The 12478-nt window shown below is 36.7% G+C and overlaps 1 protein-coding gene across 1 annotated transcript in view; it reads right to left on the reverse strand.

The window, feature by feature from the left end:
- The window catches only part of WDFY3 (WD repeat and FYVE domain containing 3), a 251523-nt gene that overhangs the window by 126775 nt on the left and 112270 nt on the right, over nt 1–12478 (reverse strand). Inside the window, exon 9 of the mRNA XM_036256644.1 lies at nt 10827–10993. Coding sequence (XP_036112537.1) covers nt 10827–10993 — 167 coding nt within the window. The remainder of the gene's footprint in view (nt 1–10826; nt 10994–12478) is intronic.

Here is a 12478-nt window from a genome sequence, read left to right on the forward strand (position 1 = left end):
TTTAGTCTATATATGATTTCAATTTTGTTTATTTATAACATAAATTTATTCCATATGTGTCAAATACCAAAGATTTATCTTTAACTCCAGCTCCTTATTAATAGTATGCTTGTTTTTTTGAGGACATCTCCACTTTCTTACTATCAGCAGGTAATTAAAAAATAAGCTTAGACTAATGGACATACAAATGTACAAGTCTGACTACATGTGACAAAAAGGTGACGAGGTTAAAGAACAACTCTAACCAATATTTTACATCTTTCTGCTAAATGACAATATCAAGTCTCACTATAAAGAAAGGAGTTAAAAAGAGCTGAGTTTAGGGCACTATGGGAAAATTTGGATTTTCCTAAGTTTCATCTTCATTATTTGCTTTCAAGTGATGTTACTGACAAAAGATAAGACATATTAATAACCAAGCTGAGAATGAGCCGACCACCACAAAAAGCTGACCTGAACACAATGTGTATGCATACACACAACTGAAAAATGTGGTAATCTTAGCATACAAAGATAACACAGAAATGCAACTGTCAGTGGAACATTTGGATCTTAGTAATTTCTTTTCAGTTATACAAATAAATCTTCTCAGATTCAACCTTAATCATACTTGTCATCCATTTCATGTAGGGGGCAGGAGGACAGAGTTAAAGTAGGCTGATCATGTAAATGACCAAGGAACACAGAGACTCTCACTAGTCTCCATGACAGGCTTCAAGAGCAGAGTATTTTAACTAATTTAATAACCAATCTTACAGAACATGTAAATCTCAATCATTTCCTATGACTAACCCAGAAAAAGAACTTTTCTAATTGTAATGTTATTTCCAAATTTAACAGATCTTATGTACAATGGAACTAAAAAAAATCTGACCATTTGGCTTTCTATCAGAAAAGATATCTAAAGGAATGGCTGAATAATAACACCAAAGTAAGTAACATACAAATTTGAAGGAAATTTTGAATGCTGATGTTATCAGGAGCAGTTATTCAGGACTGTCATAACCACTAAATCCCTACAATATTTAATTGGGAAAGGAGAACAATAATTAAATATAAAAGATCATTAAAAAATGTCTCTATCTTAAATACTGACACATAAATGCTCTAATGTTTTAAACAGATGCATCCTAAGTTTCAAATTTTGCATTAACTGATCAATCTGGTGCACAAATAACTAAAATAAATAAAGGTAAAGTGAGAAAATCATTCTAAAAGATGACAATTATCTCATTACTTTTAAGTCTATACGAGCAGAAACAAAAAAATGAACTAATCTAAAATTTGAAAGGATATTGATATATACAACAAAAATAGAGCTTATTTTCAGAATCTAATGTGATACTGTTTGATAAGAAAGCCTAAATGGCACAGCCATAAGTAAAATGAAACAAGAATAAAGGTCTAGATAAGGAAATGCAAGAGTTCATTCCGTACTCAGATAAATATAATTATTTTTTAGACTCGAAGTCCCCACAGTTATGAAACACTGCAGAGGACGGATCGGAAGGAAACAGTGAGATGAACCAAAGAATGAACAGTTAAAAAGACACCTATGGTACCAGGTGAGTGCTCTTCAGAGCCTCAGTTAAGGTCGTGGCAGTAGGAATGGCAAAGAAGGAAGGAAACCAATAGATGTTTAGAAAGTTAAGACAGAAAATAATGACTGAATTACACTTTGTGTGAATGATCAGCGAGAATGGAGGCTGGATAAACAATCTGAAAAGTTACGTTCCCACAAGCCAGCTGAACGTCAGCCCAGGCCACGTGGCATCCAGCACAGACAAAGCGGACCATGTGCTCGTCACAGTATGCCCATGACAGAGAAGGCAGGGCACTTCAGGTACCAGCTTGGACAAAAGCACACAAAAGAAAAATATATATTTTCTTATGAAGAGAAACATTTTTTATTTAAAAAAAAATTAGCCATGGACAGTTTGGCTCAGCAGTAAGAGCACTGGACCATGGACTGGAGGGTCGAAGGTTTGATTCCCGGTAAAGGGCATGTACCTCAGTTGAGTTCAATCCCAGGCCTGGGTTTGGGTTGTGCAGGAGGCAACTAATTGATGTCTCTCTCTCACATCAGTATTTTTCTCTCTCTCTCCCTCCCTCTCTCCCTTTCACTCTATTTGAAAAATATCCTCGGGTGAGGATTTAAAATAAATAAATAAATAAACAAACAAACAAATAAATAATAAAAGCCCTGGCCGGTGTGGCTCAGTGGATAGACAGTCGGCCCACACACTGTAGGGTCATGAGTTCATTTCCCAGTCAAGGGTACGTGCCTGGGCTGCTGGTTCAATCCCTCATCAAGGTGGGGGAGTGTACAGGAGGCAACCAATCAGTATGTCTCTCTCACATCGATGTTTCTCTTTCTCTCTCTCCATCCCAACCCCTGCCTTCCACTTTCTAAAAATCAATGGAAAAAAAATCCTCAAGTGAGGATTAACTGAAAAAAAAATTATATATACACACACATACATATATATGTATGTGTGTGTATATGTATGTGTATATATACAAATATGTATATATATATCTTAAAAACACTTGCTCTGTTTAGGGAACACATTTGGAAGCAATGGAGAACCATGGATTATGAAGCACAACCTTGCAATGGTGGTTCTGGAATAATTAAAATGAAAAATCACCACAGAATTGTTATCAACCAGCAGAAATATTTCTTACTTAAAGGAAAAGACTGGCCCTGGCCGGTTTGGCTCAGCAGTTGGAGTGTCGACCTGTGGACCAGAGAGTCTTGGGTTCGGTTCCCACCAGGGGCACATACCAAAAAAAAAAAAAAGGAAAAGACTGCTATATTTCTTCAGTTACTTTCTTTTTTTTTTTTTTAATCCTCACCCGAGGACATTTTTCCATCCTTTGTACAGATAGAGTGGGAGGGAGAGAGAGGAAGGGAGAGAGAGAGGGAAACATCGACGTGAAAGGGACACATCGAGTGGCTGCCACCCGCACGACCAACCAGGGCCGGGGACAAACTGCAACCAAAGTACATGCCCTTAGCGGGAACCGAACCCGGGTCTCTCCGGACCGCAGGCCGACGCTCTAACCGCTGAGCCAAACTGGCCAGGGCCAGTTACTTTCTTTAGAAAAATTTCTCTGCTGGTGAACAAAACGTTTTATAAAAGCTCTTGTTATACAATATAAAAAGAAAAGTCATTTTTAAGCTTTAACATTCAGAAATAGATATTTACCAGCTTCATTAACAACTTAGTCTACTTTTTCTTTGAAATTTTAGATTTCTATACTCCTTCACTTGATCTGAAAGCAGCACTAAAAATAAGATAGGTAAATTATATCTATGTATAGAGCAACATAAGGCAAATATATTCATGTTTCCTCTTTTAAATGTAATTAACAATAAATGGGTAAAACTTCTTGGTAACCTAAATTTTCTTTTCATAGATGATGAAAGGGAAACAACTGAAATCAAAGAAAATAGCTCCCAAAGCACCCTGAACAAATAATTGACAAAAGGTAAGATAAATAGCATCAAGTAAGGACTTCCGGTCAAGATGGCAGCATAGGTAAACATGGTATCGCCACCTCCCACAACCACATCAAAGTTACAACTAAACTACCGAACAACCATAATTCAGAACCACCTGAAATCGAGCTGAATGGAAGTCCTACAACTACAAAATTACAGAAGACTCCACATCAAGACTGGCTCTAGCATGGGGGAGGCAGCTTGAAAAGCATCAGAGACATACCAACAAGAACTGAATTGCTTGGCATTGTGGCGAGAGCTGTAGGGCAGCTTTCTCCCAGACAGACATACCAGCGGAGGCCGTTGTTCCTTTGGTGAGCCCTTCTCCCACGGGGCAGGCAGAGGGGGTACAATATCTAGGACTCTAGGAACCTGGCTCACACTGTTTGCCCTACCTTGGTGATTTCCTGAAGCTCCACCCCACCCAACTTTCAGGTCTATCCAAGCTGTTTCCAGTGGCTTTACCACATGATTGACCTGTCTTGGCTCCTGCTTCAGATTTTCTCAAATTCTCCCCAACAAGCAACATCTGGCCTCAGCAAGCCCTATACCTCTCATGAAATGGCCTCAGGCCTGGCACTGGAAGGAACCAATGTTGATTCACAGTTTTGTTTTACCTGAGCACCTCCAAGCCCAGCACAAGAAGCAGCCATCTGCAGATCACTTTGAGGCTTATGACTGGTGCCCCAGGTAGAACACAGGCAGAGGCTGGCCTTGCCCCAGAGCCAGCACACCTAGTGGACAGCTTCAGACCACGTTGAAGCACCACCACCCAATCATCTCTACAAGCAACACACTCGAGGAGTGGACTCAGTGGGTACCAGAGCCCTACTGAAGTAAGTCTTTCTCTGTGTGGTGGGCCCTGCACATCTGATCCTCAAAGGGAGTCAGCAGTCAGTGGTCAGTCGGCACAGCCAGTCCTTACAGCATATCAGCCCGAGTAAATACCTCCTGCTGACATGCCAACAGCAATTAAGACTCAATTATAACAGAAGGGTTTACAGTCCACATTAGAGGTGCACCTTGAGGGCCCAGCTGGAGTGATCAGGGAGGCTGTGCCACTGGACCCTACAGGACACCTACTACAATAGGCCACTCTACAAAGCCTAGGGGACATAGCAACACTACCTGACACATAGAAACAAATATAAGGAGGCAGCCAAAATGAGGGGAAAAATGAACATGACCCAAATGAAAGAACAGAACAAAAATCCAGGAAACAAACAAAACAAAATGGAGATAGCAATCTAACAGATGCAGAATTCAGGACACTGCTTATAAGGATGCTCAAGGAACTCAGTGAGAACTTCAAGGAACTTAAGGAGAACTCCAAGGAACTTAGTGATAACATCAACAACATAAAAAAGTGCCAGTCAGAAATGAAGGATATGCTAACTGAAATAAGGAATAATTTACAGGGAATCAGTACTAGAGTAGGTAAAGCCAAGAAGCAAACTATCAATTTGGAATATAAAGCAGCAAAAAACACCCAATCAGAAAAAAGAATTAAAAAAAAAAAAAATGAGGATAGTGTAAGGAGCCTCTGGGACAACTTCAAGTATACCAACATTTGCATCATGGGTGTACCAGAAGGAGAAGAGAGAGAGCAAGATATTGAAAACCTATTTGAAAAAACGACAGAAAACTTCCCTAACTTGGAGAAAAAAGATAGACATACAAGTCCAGGAAGCACAGAGAGTCCCAAACAAAATGAACCCAAAGAGGCCCACATCAAGATACATGATCATCAAAATGCAAAAAGTTAGCCCAACCGGTGTCGCTCAGTGGTTGAGCATCAACCCATGCACCTAAAAAGTCACTGGTCTGATTCCCGATCAGGGTACATGCCCAGGTTGTGGGCCCAATCCCCAGTGGGGGGCATACAGGAGGCAGCCAATCAATGGTCTCTCTCATTGATGTTTATATTTCTCCCTCTCCCTTCCTCTCTCTAAAATCAATAAAATATATATATATATATATATATATATTTGTAATGCAAAAGGTTAAAGACAAAGAGAAAATCTTAAAAGCAGCAAGAGAAAAGCAGTTACCTACAACGGAGCTCCCATAAGACTGTCAGCTGATTTCTTAAAAGAAACTTTGCAGGCCAGAAGGGTGTGGTAAGAAATATTCAAAGTGATGAAAAGCAAGGACCAACAACCAAGATTACTCTATCCTGCAAAGCTGTCATTTAGAATCGATGGACATATAAAGAGCTTCCCAGCCCTGGCCAGGTTGGCTCAGCGGTTAGAGTGTTGGCCCATGGACCAATGAATCACAGGTTGAATTCCATTCAAGGGCACGTACATTGGTTGCGGTGCATCCCCGACCCTAGTCCGGTCATGTGGGAGGCAACCAGTCAATGTATCTCTCTCACATTGATGTTTCTCACCACACCCCCCACTCTATCTGATGATAAATGTAAAAATATCCTCAGGTGAGGATTAAAAATAAAAGTTTCCCAGAGAAAAGCTAAAGGAGTTCATCACCACCAAACCAGTATTATATGAAATGTTGAAAGGTCTTCTTGAAGAAGATGAACAAAAATTCAAACAATAAAATGGCAATAAATACCTATCTATCAAGAATCGAATCTACAAATAAACTGTACAAGCAGAACAGACTCACAGATACAGAGAACTTTATATTGGTTGCCAGATGGGAGGGTTAGGATGGGTGAAAAAGGTGAGGGATTAAGAAGTACAAACTGATTGTCAGACTGATGAAACTCAGAGGGGAGGGGAGCGGGAAGAGATAAACCAAAGAACTTCTATGCATAACCAACGGACACAGACAGTAGTGTGGGGAAGGCGAGAGGGGGATGGGAGCGAGAAAGAGGAGGTCAACAAGAGAAAATAGAGGGGACATCTGTAATGCTTTCAACAATAAAGATAAGTTTTAAAAAATTGTATCAAGTATATCAGAACACACATAGCCCCAACTTAGAAAAAGTTCAAACTACAGAGTTACAATTTGTAAAAGACTATCACTGCCTCATTTTATCAATGCTACACATGGCATCATCACAACTGGCTTTCTTATTTTCATTCCAGCACAACAGTCCAGCATCTCTTATCCATAGCTAGATTAATAAGAAATGTACCCCTGCCCCGGCAAAGTCCCTCCCTCTCTCTAAGCATTTCTTTGGGTGAGGATTAAAACAAACAAACAAAATGTACATCCAAAAAGCCCACTAACCCCTGGCCGGTTTGGCTCAGCGGTTGAAGCGTCAGCCTGCGGTACAGAGAGACCCGGGTTCGGTTCCCGCTAAGGGCACGTACCTCGGTTGCAGTTTGTCCGCGGCCCTGGTTGGTCGTGCGGGTGGCAGCCACTCGATGTGTCCCTTCACATCGATGTTTCTCTCTCTCTCTCTCTCTCTTCCTCTCTCTCCCTCCCGCTCTATCTGAACAACAACAACAACAAAAAAATGGAAAAATGTCCTCAGGTGAGGATAAAAAAACAACAACAACAAAAACAAAAAGCCCACTAAAACTAATAATTACTTTTAACAAAGTCATAGGTAAAAGGTAGTATTTTTAAAACAACTGCATTTCTATAAACTAGCAGCAAGGAATCCAAAATGAAATTAAGAAAACAATTTTTATTCACAACAGTATTAAAAAAATAAAATATTTAAGAACACATTTAACAAAAAAATTGAAACTCCTATACAACATAAACTGTAAACCATTGCTGAGAGAAAAATAATACAACCCAAATAAATCAAAAGCTCTATCTTCATGGATTGGAGGATGCAAGGTTAAGTTGTCAATTCTCCCCCAAAACAAACTGATCTATAGATTCAATGTACTCTCAATCAGCATCTCAGCAAGCTTTTTATGTTTTTAATAATTCAATAATTCAATTTATATAAAAGTCCAAAGGACCAAAATAATTTTGAAAAGGAAGAACAGAACTGAACAACTTAATTGACTTTATTTCAAGATTTACTTTAAAGACACAGTAATCACAATTATATATATTGGCTTAAGACACATTAACCAATGGAGCAAAAAAAGAAAGGATTTCATATGATCATATACAGTCTTTTCAAAAAAAGGGATGAGGCATCCTTGGATATTCATATTGGAACAAAAAAATCTTACTTCTCATTATACATAAAAATTGACTTAAAATGATTCACAGATCTTAATGTAAGCATTGAAATACGAAACTCCTAGAAGAAAACAGAGAAGAGTTCAGATTTGGACTTAAGATTTCTTAGTATGAGGCAAAACTCATAAAATATTTTAACAATAACAAATTAGACTTCATCAAAATTAAAATTTCTGTTCTTCAGAAGATGCTAAGACAAAAAAGGCAAATCAAGACCAGGAGAACATACTTAAAATAAGTATCTTACAAAGGACTTGTCCAAAATAGAAATCTGATGGCAAATAAGCACATTAAAAAGATGTTTGAAATCAAGTAGAAAAATGTAAATTAAAAAAACACAATTAGATACTACTACACACTCATGAGAAAACCTAAAATTAAAAACACTAACACCATCAGGTGTTGCGAAGGATGTAAAACAAACTTTCGTACATGACTGGTGTGAATGCAAACTGACACAGCCGTTTTAGAAGGCAGTGTGCAATCCCTCATAATGTCAAACATACATTTACCACCTGACCCAGCAACTGGACTGCTTGGTATTTATCCCAAACAAATGAAAAGGTACGTCCACACAAAATCATATTTTATATAAATATTCATAGCAGCTTTATTCTGTTCCTAGTAGCTTTACTCATGATAGTTAAACAAATGCCATCAACTGGAGAATGGATAAATTGTAGGACAGCCAAACAATGAGATACTCCCCAGTATTCAAATGGAACAAACTTCAGATACATGCAAAAACATGAATGAATCTCAAAAGTCAAAGGAGCCAGATATAAACAAAATATAATTTACAAAGTGGTCCTTACATTAAGTCTAGTACCCACCTGGCACCATATATAATTATTACAATATTGCTGACTATATTCCCTGTGGTGTATTTCACACGCTGCTATTTTTTGGATAATCATACATACTGTATGATTCCAGTTTATGAAATTCTAGAAAGGGTGAAACCAAAGCAGATCAGTGGTTACTAGGACAAGGGGTGAGGAAATGGGGACTGAATGCAAACGGCAAAAAGAAAATTTTAAGGATGGGGATATTCCATATATGATAATGGTGGTGATTTTATAACTGTATACAGTTATCTAAACTCATTAAATTCAACCTTTACAATGGACAGATTTATATATAAATATATATATAGTATACCTCAGTACTGCTAGCAAAAAAATATTCTATATTTCTTTTGTGTGGAATAGAGCTATATCCATTAGTCCATACAATAACACTGCAAAGTAGACCATGAGAAATACATAATTTTGAGTTATAAATGAAACTCAAAATAATCAAACTTGATCTATTTATTTTACATAATATTACATCACTTCTTCTGAAGAAGAAACTGATATTTAGAAAGGCCCTGGCCGGTTTGGCTCAGCTGAGAAAGGTTAGGTCACTCATGGTCGCCTGAATTCTGACTGTCAGGGCAACATCCTTTCTAGTTAACCTTGTTTTCATAAACATATGTCACTGAATTCTCATGATAAGCCCAAGAGGCGCTGGATTATATATTTATTATCCCTGCTATGGATGAGACAACATCAGGCAGACAAATAAGGAAGGTTAATTCTGCTGCATTAATCCAATCCTCTTATTACAAAATTGTACTGTTGTAACTAGCTATTATGCCAGTGCCATGATCATACTGATTAATCAAATGAAAGGAAAAAAAGTCTACAATAGAAAGTACACAGCTGAGCTATTTTTAAATTAACTCACAGAAAGAGTTAACTGTGGAGTTCTCAAGCTAGAGTCTATAAATTATAAGTTTTTGAGACACTCATTTTTTAAATTTTAAATAAAATGAGGCCCTAAACTGCTCAGAATCATGCCTGCATTTCTACTTATTGCAGACGAAGAAAATTCTATACAAGCCATACAATGAGGGAACATCTTATCGCAATAAGTTCAATGACTCCAATCTAAGTCATGCCTTTTCATTATAGTTTTCTACAGTAAATCACATTTAGGATATTCTAATAAATTCATTTGTTCTCATCAACATAAAAACGTGAAACTGCTGACACTATGTCATAAAATACATAGATAACGGACTATGTAATTTAAATAAACAGACATGCTGCTATTTTTTGGATAATTAAGTTCTACATGCAAATATTCACTATATTTTGCATATTTACCAAGTGACAATCATGTGAAAGAGACCCCCAGGCTCAGATTATTTCAGAAAGTTCTAAATGGTTATTATACATTCACAGTAAATAAATAAAAGCAAAACTAGCTTGTACCCTTTTTTTTCAGTTGATATTCAATTATAGTTGATATTCAATATTATTTTATATTAGTTTCAGGTGTACAGCACAGTCATTAGACATTTATGTAATTTACAAAGTGGTCCTTACATTAAATCTAGTACCCACCTGGCACCATATATAATTATTACAATATTGCTGACTATATTCCCTGTGGTGTATTTCACACCTGCGACTGTTTTAAGACTTCCAATTTGTACTTCTTAATCCCTTCACCTTTTTCACCCAGTCCTCCCACCCACTTCCCACCTAGCAACGACTAGCGTGTTCCCTGTATCTATGTGTCTGTTTCTGTTCTGTTTGTTCCTTTATTTTGTTTTTTAGATTCCACCTAAGGGAAAATCATATGGCATTTAAAAGTAACTTGTGCTCTAATGTAACTAAATGTTATTAACTATACAGTAAGTTCTTTAGTAAATTATCAATAGATGAGAGCCAAAGTAAGAAAATCTGAACCATAGAATTTATTTTTCTGACATGAAAGAAATAATATTTCTTTGTACTTAGGTTTGCTTAGTTTTAAAAAAAAATGTAAGCATTTATACTATGTGCTTTCCCTCTACATATTATATAAAAAAAGCACAGAGATTGGAGAGTGAGTCAGAGGGCCATCCACATGAAGTGCAAATGTGTGGAGTGCCAAAATCAAAAGAGGCATGCTTGGATTATTACATTGTTTGTATATGAAAATGAAACACTAAAATATAAATTTCACTGTTTTGATTTTATTATATTTCAATATTCAGTATTTGATCTGTAAAGACTGTCATTCAAGAAATTATACCATAAAAAGCACAAACTTTAATGAAAAACAGTAGATTACCTTTATATAAGTAACAAATAAAGAGTGAAGTCAGACTACTTCATTCTTTCTCTACTTCCCTGAGTGAAAATGGAAAAAAAAAAAAAGGACTCACCTTTGCCTGCAGGCTGAGGTACTGCGAACCCAGGCAACAAAAAGGGTGCCCCTGTGGTAACGCCAGCAGGTTTCAGTTCACTGACACCGTATGTTGTTAGGGAAGTTATCAGGTTAACCAGGTCTTTCAAGGCATCTTTAGATTCTGCCTCCTTTGCTTGTTCCAATCTAGGAAAGGTATGATTTAGCAAATATTTTTTCTAGTTATATTCTCAAATTTAATCCAGAAATTTTCAATATTTAATGCAGTAAATAAACATATCAAGTACTCCAAGAAGTATCTTCTTCTAATTTTTCCCATATAAACACACAATCTTTTAAAAAATCTACAAATTTTAAGACATCATGGTATATTTCAAATAAATACACTAGTAGTTAGAAGACCTGATTGATATAAGTGCTAATTTTGCCACTAGCAGTGTTATTTTATGTAACTCTCTGATCTCTGGTAGAAAGTCTCTATAAAATAGAAGAATTAGATTAAATATCTATTAAATTCCCTAAAGCTCTAAGGTTATACAGTTTCACTGTTTACAACCAAAACCCTTAACCATTTCTTTCCTAAGACATTTTCTCTGCTAAGAGTTTTTAACAATGAATTCCTTGGGGAAGGCTCTAACACTTTATCTTTATTTTATTAATTAATTCAGGTACTCTATTAGAGTACATTTAAATGAAGTTCTGAGAGTCTAATAATTCTTTAAAACAATCTTAATTCCTTTGAAGGAACACTGGAGTGATTATAAAATCATCTTTTGATCAGGGCTTTATTGAGAACACAAAATGGGATACAAAAATCTACTTTTTAAAGAATAAGATTTATTGGGGTTTCCCACAATAGAACTAATTTAAAAAAAACTTGGAGAATGCACAAAAGTAGAAAAAAGTATGCTTAGCTTCACAAATCGAAGATACTGTTAATATTCTGATACATTTTTTAAACTTGTTTTTAATGTGAAAGTTTTAATTTAAAAAAAATTTTTTTTTTTAATCCTCACCTGAGGACATTTTTCCATTGATTTTTTTTTCAGATAGAGTGGGAGGGAGAGACACACCATCGACTGGATGCCTCCTGCATAACCCGACTGGGGCTGGGATTGAACTCGAACCCCGAGGCACATGACCTTGACCAGGCCGTAGGCCAAACTGGCCAGGGCATGAAAGTCTTGTTTTAATAAATTATTTTCATACCATACACAGAATTTTGTAAACCGCCCGCACCCCCCCCCCCCCGCTCGTGTTATACACGTTTCTCTATGTTAGTATAAACTCTCCATAGATATGCTTTTAATGGTCATGGAGATCCAACCACAGATTTGGGAAGAGGGAGGTGGAAAAACCTGTAAAAATCAGAATACAGGAGCACTAACATACATAAAATTTTATCCAAATATAAAGATTATATCTTTAGAATATAATCATAAGTGAGATTATTGTGTCAAATAGTACTGACATTTCTGAGGCCCTTGATGATTAATATCTGGTCAACCTGTGTTCTCAAAGGTTGGCACCAATTAATACCCTCCTACTAATGTAAAGTAGTTATTTCATGAACATTCATATGACCTCATTTGCAAATTATGACATATATGCAAAATTACATTCCTAGGTATCACAAATTGTTTAAAATGATGTTAAAAATAAAAAAGTTTA

Source organism: Molossus molossus, unplaced genomic scaffold (genome assembly GCF_014108415.1).
Source record: "Molossus molossus isolate mMolMol1 unplaced genomic scaffold, mMolMol1.p scaffold_m16_p_1, whole genome shotgun sequence".
Classification (NCBI taxonomy): Eukaryota; Metazoa; Chordata; class Mammalia; order Chiroptera; family Molossidae; genus Molossus; species Molossus molossus.